Raw genomic sequence first — 13,994 nt, 5'->3', positions numbered from 1 at the left:
ATTTGGCTTGGCATTCCTTATGATCTATCCTGTTACTTTCAGTTGGTTCTCTTCTCCACTAGCAGGCCAAGCAGTCTGTGGCTGGTGGGGCTGCCCCACCCTAAACATGGCCTGAGAACTCTAAGGTCTTCTGAAATTCAGGTCTGACTCCAGCCAGACCCCGGCACGGCTTACAAGTCTTAACAAAACAAAGTTGGTTTACTTCAGCCTGGTCACAGCAGCTAAATTCTTTCAGTAAAGGCATAACCTTGGCTTCAGTTCTTCCTTCCCTGGGCATCCTTACTCTCAACCTGGCCCTGCTTTTTAACACTTCCCAGACTCCGCCCCTACTGGTTCACTTCCTCCCATGGAAGGATCAGTGCTCTTAAGGTGGCCTAGGTTAGTTAGAGAGGAACTTTCCTTAAGGGTGAGAGGCACGGCTCTGTAAACCCTGTCACAGAGACAATTTGATAAATTGGCACTTCCATTTAGGTACATTAATATAAGGCGCTGGGTGAGCCAGTATGCCATTATGGAATACTAGTGTAATATGGCGAGGGTATGCCTGAGTTTAGGTGTAACAGTTTACAGATGTAAGTAGATGCACCTATATGCACCAAGTGATCCACTTATCTGATAGAATTCTATAAGCTATATGCATTGTTTGAAGTCATGCCCATCGCCTGCCCATGCTTCGCTCATGTAACCCCCCTTGCAGTTATGCACTAACATTTAGGCACTACTCACAGTATAGTGCCTAGTACACATTTGTGCATAACTATCAATTTGTAGAATTACCTCCATAATGTGCAGTACGTGCAAAATATTGCTATATTAAGGTAAAAAAGTCGAAAGGATGTAGAGCTTGGCTACGTTTCTGCTGCTCACCGGTTCTTGTAGCTGTAATGATAGACAGAAATACACTTTATTTTTATGGAAGTTTTCTATTAGTATCCTAGAAGTCAAACCATTGTTTAGCTGGTTAGTCTCGGGAATTCTGACAGTTTTTTGAGAAATGCAGAAAAATTGTTTTGTCACAAATCACAAGAAAAGAGGAGTGAAGTTCTCTACCAATACAAGAAAACACTTCGCTAGAAATGGGTTACTATCAGGCTTATTTTCGAAAGAGAAGGGCATCAATCTTTTGACACAAATCAGAAGATGGGCGTCCTTCTCACAGGGTCGCCCAAATTGGCATAATCGAAAGCCGATTTTGGGCATCCTCAACTGCTTTCCATTGTGGGGATGACCAAAATTCACGGGGGTGTGTCGGAAGCATAGCGAAGGTGGGAATGGGGCGTGCTTAACACATGGGCGTCCTCGGCCGATAATGGAAAAAAGAAGGGCGTCCCTGACGAACACTTGGACAACTTTACTTGGTCCATTTTTTTACGACCAAGTCACAAAAATGTGCTCTAAATGACCAGATGACCACCGGAGGGAATCGGGGATGAACTCCCCTTACTCTCCCAGTGGTAACTAACCCCCTCCCACCCTAAAACAATTTTTAAAATATTTTTTTCCAACCTCTATGCCAGCCTCAAATATCATACCTAGCTCCATGACAGCAGTATGCAGGTCCCTGGAGCAGTTTTAGTGGGTACTGCAGTGCACTTCAGGCAGGCGGACCCAGGCCCATCCCCCCCTACCTGTTACACTTGTGGTGGTAAATGTGAGCCCTCCAAAACCCACCACAAACCCACTGTATCCACCTGTAGGTGCCCCCCTTCATCCCTAAGGGCTATGGTAGTGGTGTACAGTTGTGGGGAGTGGGTTTTTGGGGGGTTTGGGGGGGCTCAGCACAAAAGGTAAGGGAGCTATGTACTACGAATGCTGGATCTGCCCACGACCAAATGGCTTGGATTTGGCCATTTCTGAGATGGGCGTCCTCAGTTTCCATTATCGCCGAAAATCGGGGACGACCATCTCTAAGGACGACCACCTCTAAGGTTGAACTAAATGTTGAGATTTGGGCGTCCCTGACCGTATTATTATAACAAAAGATGGCAGCCCATCTTGTTTCGATAATACGGGTTTTCCCGCCCCTTCGCAGGACGTCCTGTGAGGACGTCCTCAGGAAAACTTGAGTGCGCCGTTCAATTATGCCCCTTCAAATGTTTATATAGCTTATCTCCACCCCCCCCCCAAGAAAAGGGGGGTGGAAAAAGCCTCAGATATTGCAGGTTATTTCCTTCCCCAAAATTTGGAGACTGGTTACTGTTACTGAGCTGATCTTTTTTAAATTGTTTTTTTTATATTTTACAACAAACATATATATATATATATATAAATTCAGCTACTTAAGTGTAACAGCTGTATTACTCTCCCCAATGCTGGCCTCTGTTTTGCAGAACCATACCGATGCTTCAAGGGGAAACTTTCAATATTGCTCTCTCCCTCAGCTAGTGTGTATAAGCGAGAGAATAATACAGCTGTTACACTTAAGTAGCTGGACTTTTTCGAATGTATGTTTATACTAAAATGTAAAAAGTGATCAAAAAGATCAGCTAAGTAACAGTAAAATTCGGGGATGGTTTTTATGTCAGTGATTGATGCAGCAGGATAATCTAAATGAATGAAATAACCTGTAATACCTGAGGCTTTCTCCATACTGTATTTTTAAAAATATGAACACATACAGGGGCATTATCAAAAAAGAAGGGCGCCCATCTTTCGACACAAATCTGGAGATGGGCATCCTTCTCTCAGGGCGTCCTTCTCTCAGGGAGCAGTTTTTAGTGGGTGCAGTGCCGTTCAGGCAGGCGGACCCAGGCCCATCCCCCCTACCTGTTACACTTGTGATGGTAAATGTGATCCCTCCAAAACCCACCCGAAACCCACTATACCCACCTGTAGGTGCCCCCCTTCATCCCTAAGGGCTATGGTAGTGGTGCACAGTTGTGGGGAGTGGGGTTTGGGGGGCTCAACACAAAAGGTAAGGGAGCAATTTCTGAAGTCCACTGCAGTGCCCCCTAGGGTGCCTGGTTGGTGTCCTGACATGTGAGGGGGACCAGTGCACTATGAATGCTGGCTCCTCCCACGACCAAATGGCTTGGATTTGGTCGTTTCGGATATGGGTGTCCTCGGTTTCCATTATCACCGAAACCCGAAGGCAGCCATCTCTAAGGTCGACCATCTCAACATTTAGGTTGACTATCTCTAAGGTCGACCTAAATGTTGAGATTTGGGCGTCCCGAAAGTATTATTGAAATAAAAGATGGACGCCCATCTTGTTTCGATAATACGGGATGCCCCGCCCATTCGCGGGGACGTCCTCAGAGATGGGCGTCCTTAGAGATGGTCGTCCCCATTTGATTATGTCCCACATAGTAGCCCTTGCTTTGAAAAGGGCTGAACATGTCTCCAGTGAAGTGTTTTCTTGTATTGAAAAATTGTTTTGTGCAGAATAAAATTGCATTTGTTAACACTCCATGTAATTACGCTTTACTAAGGGGTCCTTTTACCAAGCAGCAGTAATAAGGGCCCTGTGGTAGTGGCAGGGGTTATTTTGCCTGTGCACCAGGGCCCTTTTTCCCACAGCAGGTAAAAATCTCCCCCCCACCCAAGAAAATGGCCATGCAGTAAGATTACTTGTACCATGTGGCCATAAAGTGGGGAGCACTTACTGCCACCCATTGAGGTGGCAGTAAGGGCTCCCGCGCTACCCTGGCAGTAACTAGGCAGCACAAGATGCTGCCCAGTTACTGCTGGGTAAACCCCTGTGGCATATTTTTTAAAAAATCCAGCAGGCACAACTACCGCTGGCAGCCGCGTTTGGCATGCAGTAGATCCGGGTTGCTGGGTGGCAACCCTTTAATAAAAGGGCTCCTAAGTATGTTTGTAAAGGGAGCTGAAAGGTTTATAAAAAAAGATAGAAAATGAAGACAGATAAGACCATCCAGCTTATTTTTGAAGAAGGAGGGCGACCATCTTCCGACACAAATCGGGAGATGGCCGCCCTTCTCCTAAGGCCTGTCAAATCGGTATAATCAAAAGCCGATTTTGGCCGGCTTCAACTGCTTTCCGTCGCATGGATGGCCAAAGTTCAAGGGGGTGTGGTTAAGAGATGGCCGTCCTCGGCCAATAATGGAAAAACGAAGGGCGGCCCTGATGAGCATTTGGCCGACTTTACTTGGTCCCTTTTTGTTCATGACCAAGCCTTGAAAAGGTGCATAAACTGACCAGATGACCACCGAAGAGAATCGGGGATCACCTCCCCTTACTCCCCCAGTGGTCACCAACCCCCTCCCACCCAACCCCCCCCCCCCAAACATTTTTTTGCCTGCCTCTATGCCAGCCTCAAATGTCATAACCAGCTCCATCACAGCACTATACAGGTCCCTGGAGCAGTTTTTAGTGGGTACTGCAGTGCACTTCAGGCAAGCAGACCCAGGCCTATTCCCCCCCCTTCCTGTTACACTTGTGGTGGTGAATGGGAGCCCTCCAAAACCCACCTGAAACCCACTGTACCCATATGTAGGTGCCCCCGTTACCCTTTAAGGGCTATGGTAGTGGTGTACAGTTGTGGGGAGTGGGTTTTGGAGGGGTTTTGGGGGGTTCATCACACAAGGTAAGGGAGCTATGCAACTGGGAGCAATTTCTGAAGTCCACTGCAGTGCCCCTAGGGTGCCCGGTTGGTGTCCTGGCACGTGAGGGGGACCAGTGCACTACAAATGCTGGCTCCTCCCACGACCAATTGGCTTGGATTTGGCCGGTTTTGAGATGGCTGCCATTAGTTTCCATTATTGGCGAAAACCAATGATGGCCATCTCTAAGGGTGGCGATCTCTAAGGGCGCCCATCTTGTTTCAATAATATGGTTTGGTACGCCACTTTAAGGGGCCGTCATTAGAGATGGGTGCCTTTATAGATGGGCGCCCCCGTTCGATTATGTCCCTCTATATGACCTATCTAGTCTGCTCATCCATGTCATCTACTATCCTTCCTTCTTCCTTAAGGATCCTATGTACTTGTCTCAAGGTTTCTTGAATTCAGATACTGTTTTCATCTCCATCACCTCCACCTGGAGGCCATTCCACTAATTTATCAGCCTTTCTGTATAGAAATATTTCCTCAGCTTACTTCTGAGTCTATCTCTTTTCACCTTCATCCTATGCCTCCTCATTCCATAGCTTCTTTTCAGTTGAAAGAGACTCCCTCCAGTGCATTTATGTCACGTAGGTATTTAAACATCTCTATCGTATCTCCCCTCTCCTGCCTTTCTTCCAAAGTATACATATTGAGATCTTTAAGTCTGTCCCCATAGGCTTTATGAGAAAGACCACTGACCATTTTAGTACCGCCCTCTGGCTGACGCCATCTTGTTTCTATTTTGAGGGTCTCCAGAACTGTTACCAGTACTCTAAAATGAGGTCTCACCAGAGACTTATGCAGAGCCATTATCAGCTTCTCTTTCCTGCTGGCCCTGAACAAGAAGTGTAGTTTATAAACTATTCAAATCTGATTGGTTCATTTAGGCTTTTGAGGAGCATAACATTTCAGTATGAAACTAATGTGTGATTGGCACCATGTAAGGCACTGTTTACATATAAAGAGCAGATGTATGAATGCAAATCATCAAACACATACAAGTTTGATCTTTATGTTCCATCATTGAACTTCAAAGTGAGAGAAAGGGATTGTAGAGCTTAGTAGTTGCTATTGATGGCAGATTTGATAGGCATATGGTCTATATCTGCTGTCATTATCTATGTATTCATGGTCAGCAAAGCTGCAGCAGCACGAAGGTACTTAAGCACTGGAAAAAGAAGCTTGCTCTGGGGTGGTCTTTGAAATATCCCCTCATTCTATCATGTGAACGCTTAAAAGTATGCACCATTTGTGCACTTAGGGCTCCTTCTACAAAGCTGCAGTACTGATTCCCATGCGGCAAATGCAACGAAGACCATAGGAATTGAATGGGCTTCGTTGCATTTGTCACACCAGGAATCAGTACCATGGTTTGTAAAAGGAGCCCTTAAATAGTAGAATACTAGCACTTAAGAGGATGGATGTTGTAGATTTGTGCAAGTGCTACTTGGATGCTAAGCAGTATTCTACAATCTTAGGTGGTCTTTTACAAAGGTGCAATAGCATTTTTAGAACATGCTAATGATTAGTGTGTGCTAAACGCTAGAGATGCCCATAGGAATATATGGGTGTCTCTAGCATTTAGCACACACTTTAATCAGGGGCGTAGCCAGACTTTGGTGGGAGGGGGGTCTAGAGCCCAGGTGAGGGGGCATATTTTAGCCCCCCCTGGCGCCGCCGACCCCCCCGCCATTGCCAACCCCCCCGCTGCCACCGCCAACTTTGCCCCCCCTGCTGATGACCCTCACGACTCCCCTCCCGCCACTAGCCCTCCCCCACCGCCGTCGTCGCCTAAATTTGCTGGCGAGGGACCCCCAATCCCCGCCAGCCGAGGTCCTCTTGCTTCCCGCGCAAGGCTTCGTTCTGTTTCTGACGTCATGAATGTTGTACGTGCAGGACGTCAGACTCACTGAAACAGAACAAAGCCTTGATCTGCAAGGCTTTGTTCTGTTTCTGTGAGTCTGATGGCCTGCACGTTGTACGTGCAGGATGTCAGAAACAGAACAAAGCCTTCCGCGGGAAGCAAGAGTACCTCGGCTGGTGGGGGTTGGGGTCCCCTGCTAGCAAAGGTAGCCTATGGCGATGGCGGGGGAGGGTTGGCGGCAGGATGGGGGGGTCGAGAGGGTCGTCATCAGGGGGTCCAGGACCAAATCTATGGGGGCCCAGGCCCCCGTGGCCCCACATAGCTACGCCCCTGACAAATACTGACCTAGACCTCCCATGAGAGAATTCTTGCACAAGGATTTTCCTACCATCTGAATCAGCCATGTTGGGTTCATTCATCCCCTTGTCTAACACGTTGTCCCCTCTACCAAATCATCAGGTGTGGAAAGTTTACCTGTATTGTTTGACTGGCTTGGGAGTTCCTCATGTTTCTTAACATAAATAGAGCTGCAACCATTTAGTTTCCACAACATTTCAAAGTCAAACCCCAAACGTATTCAAAATGGATTTCACAAGAAAGCATTAGAAAATGATATTAAACTGAAGGGATAATTTTAAACCCACATGTCTGGGGTTTATTCATGGTTTGTTTTAAGCAAGCCTCTGGTTTTATTTTACATGAAATACAAAATCATGGTAGAATAAGAAAAATAAATATTATTCTTGTTCCGCAGTTTTCAAACATGGCTTGGAGGAATGTCAGTAATGCTGAACCTAAAAATAAACCATAAGACAAGTGAGTGTGTGTGTGAGAGAGACAACTGGATTTTTCAAACCTCTCAGCTGCTTATAATTGACTGTGATTTTTATATCACAAAACTCAGAGGAATTTTTAGAGCCTAAGTTCTTCTAAAAATATATTCGATTCATTATTCCAAAAGGACTCAAAGCAATGTACAAACTAAGCATAAAATAATATTAAGCATGGAAAGAATAACTAAACACGAACAAGTGATTAAAATGAAATAGAGCATCCATCCCCACCTTCTCTCCCATAAAACAAGCTGTTATTTTAGGAATTGGTGAAACCAGATAGGATCAGTCCTGTAAAACACCTCTGAACTACATCCAAATTTCAGTGAGGCTCAGAATATATTCTCAGTCAGATGAGGGGGGGGGGGGGGGGGGGGTCCAACCTCTCACTGTGATTGTAAACATAACCAGGTCCATTACTAATGACCAATGAGAATAAAGCTTTGAACAGACAGCTGTTACACAGATGTCCGCATGTACATAGTATACAGATGTGCTGCTTTTTTTTCTCTGTATGATTGAAGTTCATTATTTCCTATTACAGGGTGTTTGGTGCTGCTATTTTACTCACCTCTACTCTGAATATGCTAATACCGTCTGCAGCTAATGTGCATTATGGGTGTGTCATCTTCGTGAGGATCTTACAAGGGCTTGTGGAGGTATGCAAAAGATATTGGCTAGGAAACAAAATGTTACTGGGAAATTTTCCACCACATCAAACCGGATTATCGTTAACGAACCAAAGAAGACTTATAAGCACTAAAGAACAAGAACTTCTTTCTTTATTTGATCTCAACCGCAGCAATGGACAAGACTAAAACATCATCTAAACTATCTCATAAGAGCCCATCTTCAGGAGTTCCCAGTTACAAAACAACTCAGAAGCAGCAGCTCCCCCTTCCATACATTAACCACTTCCTACATAGGGAAGAACCGATTTTTCAAACTTTTGTGAAATCACCTATAACTAGTTCCTTATGCAGCAACTCTGGCAGACTGTTCAACAATGGCAGTAGAGGGCTCTTCCACTAAACCGTAGCAAAATTGTGCTAAGCTGGGCTGAAAAATGGGCTGCTCACGCATTGAGGCCACTTTTAGCGTGGCTGTAAAATGGTCACATTTTTCATTTCCTCAATTAAGGGCAACGTGCTAATTTTCCAATTAGAGTGTGGCCATTAGTGCAGGAGCCCGTACCAATTCCTATTTTCTAGGCATTAAGAGCTCCCATGCTAACCAAGTGCTAATAGGTTAGCACCCAGTGATGTAGCTGTGCTAATCGATTAGTGCTGGGCAAGCTTACTCTCCACCCCCAGACATGACCCCAGATCCAAAAACTACCATGGGATGCCTGAGCGGGCCCCACAGTAGTGAATTTTAACCTGGAGTAAGCACACGCTAGTGCTTACTGCAGCTTAGGAAAAGAGCCTTTTAATGCAGCACCTAGTGAGGGCATTCCCATCATTTTTTTTATTGCAGGTCATGCATTAATGTTCAGGTTAATGCACAGTACCTGCTCCTGATTAACGAGAAAGTACTAAGTGGATGAATGAACCCAACGTGGCTGAATCAGATGGTAGGAAAACCCCTGTGCAGGAACTCTCTCATGGAAGGTCTAGGTCAGTGTTTCCCAAATCTGGTCCTCAAATACCTATTGCCAGTCAGGTTTTCAGGATATCCACAATGAATATGCATGAACTTGATTTGCATACACTGCCTTCATTATATGCAAATTTCTTTTATGCATATTTATTGTTGCTATCCTGAAAACCTGACTGGCGAGGGGTATTCCAGGTCCGGACTCGTGAAACACTGATCTAGGCCTCCCATGAGAGAGTTCTTGCACAAGGATTTTCCTACCATCTGATTCAGCAATGTTGGGTTCATTCATCCCCCTTATCTAACATGTTGTCCTCTCTAGGCAATTAACACACAGTAAGTGCAACGTGTTAACTGCCAAACACATTCCATACCCACCCCCTGACACAAAAAGCACTAACCCCAGGATTCTATATATGGCACCCAAAGTGGGCGTGCTTCTGTGAAGCATGTACAAATAAATTGGATAGTGAGCTCAGAACCATCAATAACTAGATGCTACCAATCAATTATTGATGTTAATTAGTACTCCTTAAAATTTACACTTAGACCTGTATGTGCTCTATTTTATAAGGCTTGGTGCCTAACTTCCATGGCGTGTATCTCAAAAGGAGATGTGGCCATGGGCGTGTTGGGGGGTATTCTGAAAAGTTGCATGCAGAATTACAGCATACTTCCTAATTGTGCCTAACTTGGGCGCTGACATTTATACACCAGGTTTCAGCAAGCGTAAGTCTGGCACCCAAAAGTTAGACGAGCTAAATGCTATTCTACGTAAGGTTTGTGCCCATTATAGAATGTTTTCGGTGCCCACGTTTCGACACCATTTATAGAATTATCTCCTTAATGCACAATTTACTGCATGCTAACTGCAAAAATACCACAAAGCCCCTTCATGCAGCTCTGCAGTAGTAATTAACATGTCATAAATTGCATTAGATGCTTAGCCCTTTCACTACCCAGCGGTACGACTACCTCTGGGTTTGTGCATGGGAAATCAGCCCTACCGCCAGGCTCGCTCAGGAGCCCGGTGGTGGTTCTGGCTTCCGGCGCGTACTGTTTCTGGCCCTCAGAATTTTTATTTTATTTTATTTTATAGTGCTGGGGGCATGCCTGGTGGTAATCAAGCACCACTGGGTTAGCACTGGAGCCCTCACTGCCTCCTAAATAAGCGGCGGTAAAGGAACTGGCAGCAAATAGCAGCACGGCAATATTTAAATTAATGTGCAGCCATTTACTGCCCCTTTAAAATAACAATTTAACCCACGGCAGTAAAAGCTGGCCTCAGCACATGGTGATCCTGCATGCCGACACCACCACAGGCCACCTTTTATCGCTGTTTGGTAAAAGGGCCCCTTAATGTGACTTAGCAAAAAGATCCCTATGACTCACAAAGTCCTACTTACTGCAGATGTTTCCTCAATATTTTTTCCTCATTTCCCAGATCCCCTCTCCTCCCCACCCTGTTTTCTTTTATCTCATTTTTCATGTTAGGAGCCAATTGATGAAGTCTTTATTTATGAGGGAATTTCTTTTCTTGTATTTTCAGCATTTCATTTTCAAATGATATATGCATATATTTTAGTTTCCAGATCAAGATATTCTTGAGGTATATGGTTTGAAAAATAGTGAAATAAATAGATTTCTTTTTCAAAAAGATAAATTGACCTAAGTTGTAGGTTTTCTCAACAAAAATCTCATCTTTTTTTTATTATTTCACTGGGACAACCGAATGCTTGGGTTAGAATTGAAAGTGTGCATGCTAATCGACTAAGCTATTGCATTGTACATCTGAATATTTCCTTTGTTGTCATCCAACTAACATGTTTGTCCTATGAAACACAATTAATTTACAGATTGACGTATTTGTTTTTTTTTCACATTAACTAATACATGAAGTCAGTGTTGAAAGGTTAAATGGAAATACAAATTGTAACACTTGTATGGTCTAAAAGTTAAATAACATTTATCATTTATTCTCTATGCATACTGGAAATGATTCTGGATTACCAGCAGTAATTTATGAAATACTTACAGGGCGTCACCTATCCAGCATGCCATGGTATATGGAGCAAGTGGGCCCCGCCTTTAGAGAGAAGTAGATTGGCTACCACCTCCTTTTGTGGTAGGGAAGAATTCATCATTTTCCTTCTTCTGAAAAGCGATGCAAAGTTCAGTTGGTTTTAAGCCATTGAATTACCCGTGTCTTCTTTTTTTCTAATTGTAGGTTCCTATGCTGGAGCTGTTATTGCAATGCCATTGGCTGGGATCTTAGTGCAATATACGGGGTGGTCATCTGTATTTTATGTGTATGGTATGACATTTTACGTATTGTTCTGCCACAATATGGAAAATCAGATTTATATATTACTGAAACCTTAAAATCATTTAGCAAAATTTCTAGCGGGTCAATTAGTTAGCTGGCGGCAGTGAGTGCATTTTAGTCACTGCCTGCATTATTCCCAGATATTCAATGTCGGATTATGTTTGGGCCCTTGCATTAAATATATGGATTTATGCTCTTATGCGGTTAAGAATGAGATTCCCAAGGCAGGGAGGGATTGGAGGGGGGAAGGGGGTGGAGGGGACAGTAGGGGACAAGATATCTGAAGATTAAACTGTTAGAAGGTTTGTTTGAGCTTGTTGTAATAGTTGATATTATGTGAATGCTATTGTTATGTGACATAGAGCAACAACTTTGAGCTAATGCCATGTTTGATTAAAAAACTTGAATATAAAAAAGTATAAATGGAAAAAAAGAATGATATTTAGAACTTCACCACATAAGCAACACCACATAAACATAAAACTGACTTTTATGCGGTCCGGTTTTACAGCTAAATTTAGGTGCATAAGTGCTGATTCCACCCCCGGATTGCCCACAAAATAGTTGACTTTGAGTTTAGCGGTCTGTGGTGATATGTGGAATCATTTTTATTGAGCGTGAAGCAACAGATAGTCCAGAACAGAACTAACATTGTTCGTAATAGTATACATCAACAAGTAAGCCCCTCTCCCTTTCCACACAGACCCCTCCCATCCGCCCCCTATCCCAGAGAACAAGCTGGTGTTCATACCCCAAGTGCAATGTCCAGAATGGAGAAGAGAAGGAAAGAGAAAAAATATTTTAAAAGAGGAGGCAATTATTATATCATCAGAAGTTCAGAATTCTGTTGCGGGAAGCAGGCTTCAACATAGTCCAGAAAGGTTCCCACACTGCCCACCGAAGAATCCCATGCTATGTTGTGGTGCCTCTCCACTGTGATCATGGATGCTCACCACAGTTGTTCAGTAGGAGATTCCCTGAAAAGCCAGGTCGAAAGGATCATCTTTCAGCACCATTAGTGTAGCCATCGGATGAATCTAGATGCACCTGCCCGTGATGGACAACTTTAGGTATAATCCAAAAAAAGAAAATTGGGGGTTGCTGTGATAGTCTGCACTGGTCTGTGGTGATATTTAGCTGCACTAACTGGTTATATCCCACTGAATATCAGTGGATAGCTGTGAGCAACGATTTAACCGGCGAGGAGCCATTTCTGGATGGGTAAACCACTTTATTTATTTATTTATTTATTTGTTGCATTTGTATCCCACATTTTCCTACACATTTGCAGGCTCAATGTGGCTTACATTATGTCGCAAAGGCGATAACCATTAAAGGAATGATAAGTACAGAGAAGAGTTACATTTAAGGTATATAAGAATATCAAGCAAATTAGATGTTAAAGATAAAATATCAAGTGAATTAGGAGTAAATAAATAATTCATAACAGGTATATAAGAGCAAGGACAAGATAAAACGTTCAATAAAGTCAATGTAATTAAAGTAACCAGGTTAAAGGAATTAATGTTGATTTGTTCTGGTACATTTGAATATCAACCCCTAAATCACCTAAATGAAACATAGATGCTTCGGACCCAATATTCAAAAAGGTTTAACTGGCAGGAGAGGCTCCTCCCCAGTTAAACTCCACTGAGCTGGGTAATGCCACTGAACATTAACTCAGACCAGCACTGCATTGTCTGGTTTGTGCAGGGTGATGTGAGGCAGAGCTTGGGAGAGGCAGCACTTAACTGGTTACTAGTGATATTCAGTCCACTAACTGGTGAAATAAGTGGATAATGTTATGCCTCAACTGTATCTGCTGAGTTAACCAGGCACCAGTCTGAATATTGGCCGATGCCCAGTTAACTTCCAGGTGACTGCAATTACCTGAATATTCAATGCCAGCGCCTGGACATGGCTCAGCATTGAATACCTGAGGTTAATTCAGCCCACAGCTGTCAGTATTTTTAAAACATTGGCCACCACTGGTGAAAAACCACTGGATAATCAATGCCCAGTATCCGGATATCGGCCAAAACTGAATATTTGGTTTCAGCAAAGACTGGTGGGGTTATCTGGTTAGTAGTGCTATTCAGACCACTAACTGGACAGTTAATTTGAAAAGGTTAGGACAGCAACTTTCAAAAAGCTTTTGCAATCACTAAGTGGGAGTGGCCTAGGGGTTAGGGTGGTGGACTTTGGTCCTGAGAAACTGAGTTCAATTCCCACTTCAGGCACAGGCAGCTCCTTGTGACTCTGGGCAAGTCACTTAACCCTCCATTGCCCCATGTAAGCCGCATTGAGCCTGCCATGAGTGGGAAAGCGTGGGGTACAAATGTAACAAAAAAAAAGTAATCCTTTTACCAAGCTGCGGAAAAAAGGGCTCTGTGCTAGCGGCAGGGGCAATTTTTCCTGCGTGCTAGGGCCCTTTTTTATCGCAGTGGGTAAAAAGCCCCCAGAAAAACATGGCCATGTGGAAAGAGAATGCTAACTACGTGGCCATGTGGTGAGGAGCCCTTACCGCCACCCACTGAGGTGGTAATAATGGCTCCCGCAGTAACCCGGCAGTAACTGGGCAGTGTGTGCTGATTCCCGATTACCACCAGGAGGGGCATAATCGAATGTCGCTGGCGAAATAGATCACCGGCGATCTATTTTGGCGGCGGCGCAACAGCTGGTTGGAACCGTATTATTGAAAAAAATGGCTGGCCATCTTTTTTTTTTCGATAATACGGTTTAGCCCGGCCAAATGCAAGAGTTTGCCGGGTTTGAGATCGCCAGTTTTGTTTTTCAGCGATAATGGA

The 13,994-nt window shown here is 44.1% G+C and overlaps 1 protein-coding gene across 1 annotated transcript in view; it reads left to right on the top strand.

The window, feature by feature from the left end:
• Window positions 1–13,994, top strand: part of SLC17A6 (solute carrier family 17 member 6) — a 50,939-nt gene that overhangs the window by 13,157 nt on the left and 23,788 nt on the right. Inside the window, exons 4-6 of the mRNA XM_030199449.1 lie at window positions 7,810–7,924; window positions 10,899–10,986; window positions 11,089–11,175. Of these exons, the coding sequence (XP_030055309.1) occupies window positions 7,810–7,924; window positions 10,899–10,986; window positions 11,089–11,175 (290 nt within the window). The remainder of the gene's footprint in view (window positions 1–7,809; window positions 7,925–10,898; window positions 10,987–11,088; window positions 11,176–13,994) is intronic.

Source organism: Microcaecilia unicolor, chromosome 4, assembly GCF_901765095.1.
Source record: "Microcaecilia unicolor chromosome 4, aMicUni1.1, whole genome shotgun sequence".
Taxonomy (NCBI): Eukaryota; Metazoa; Chordata; class Amphibia; order Gymnophiona; family Siphonopidae; genus Microcaecilia; species Microcaecilia unicolor.
This window is presented reverse-complemented; position numbering and strand designations above follow the sequence as displayed.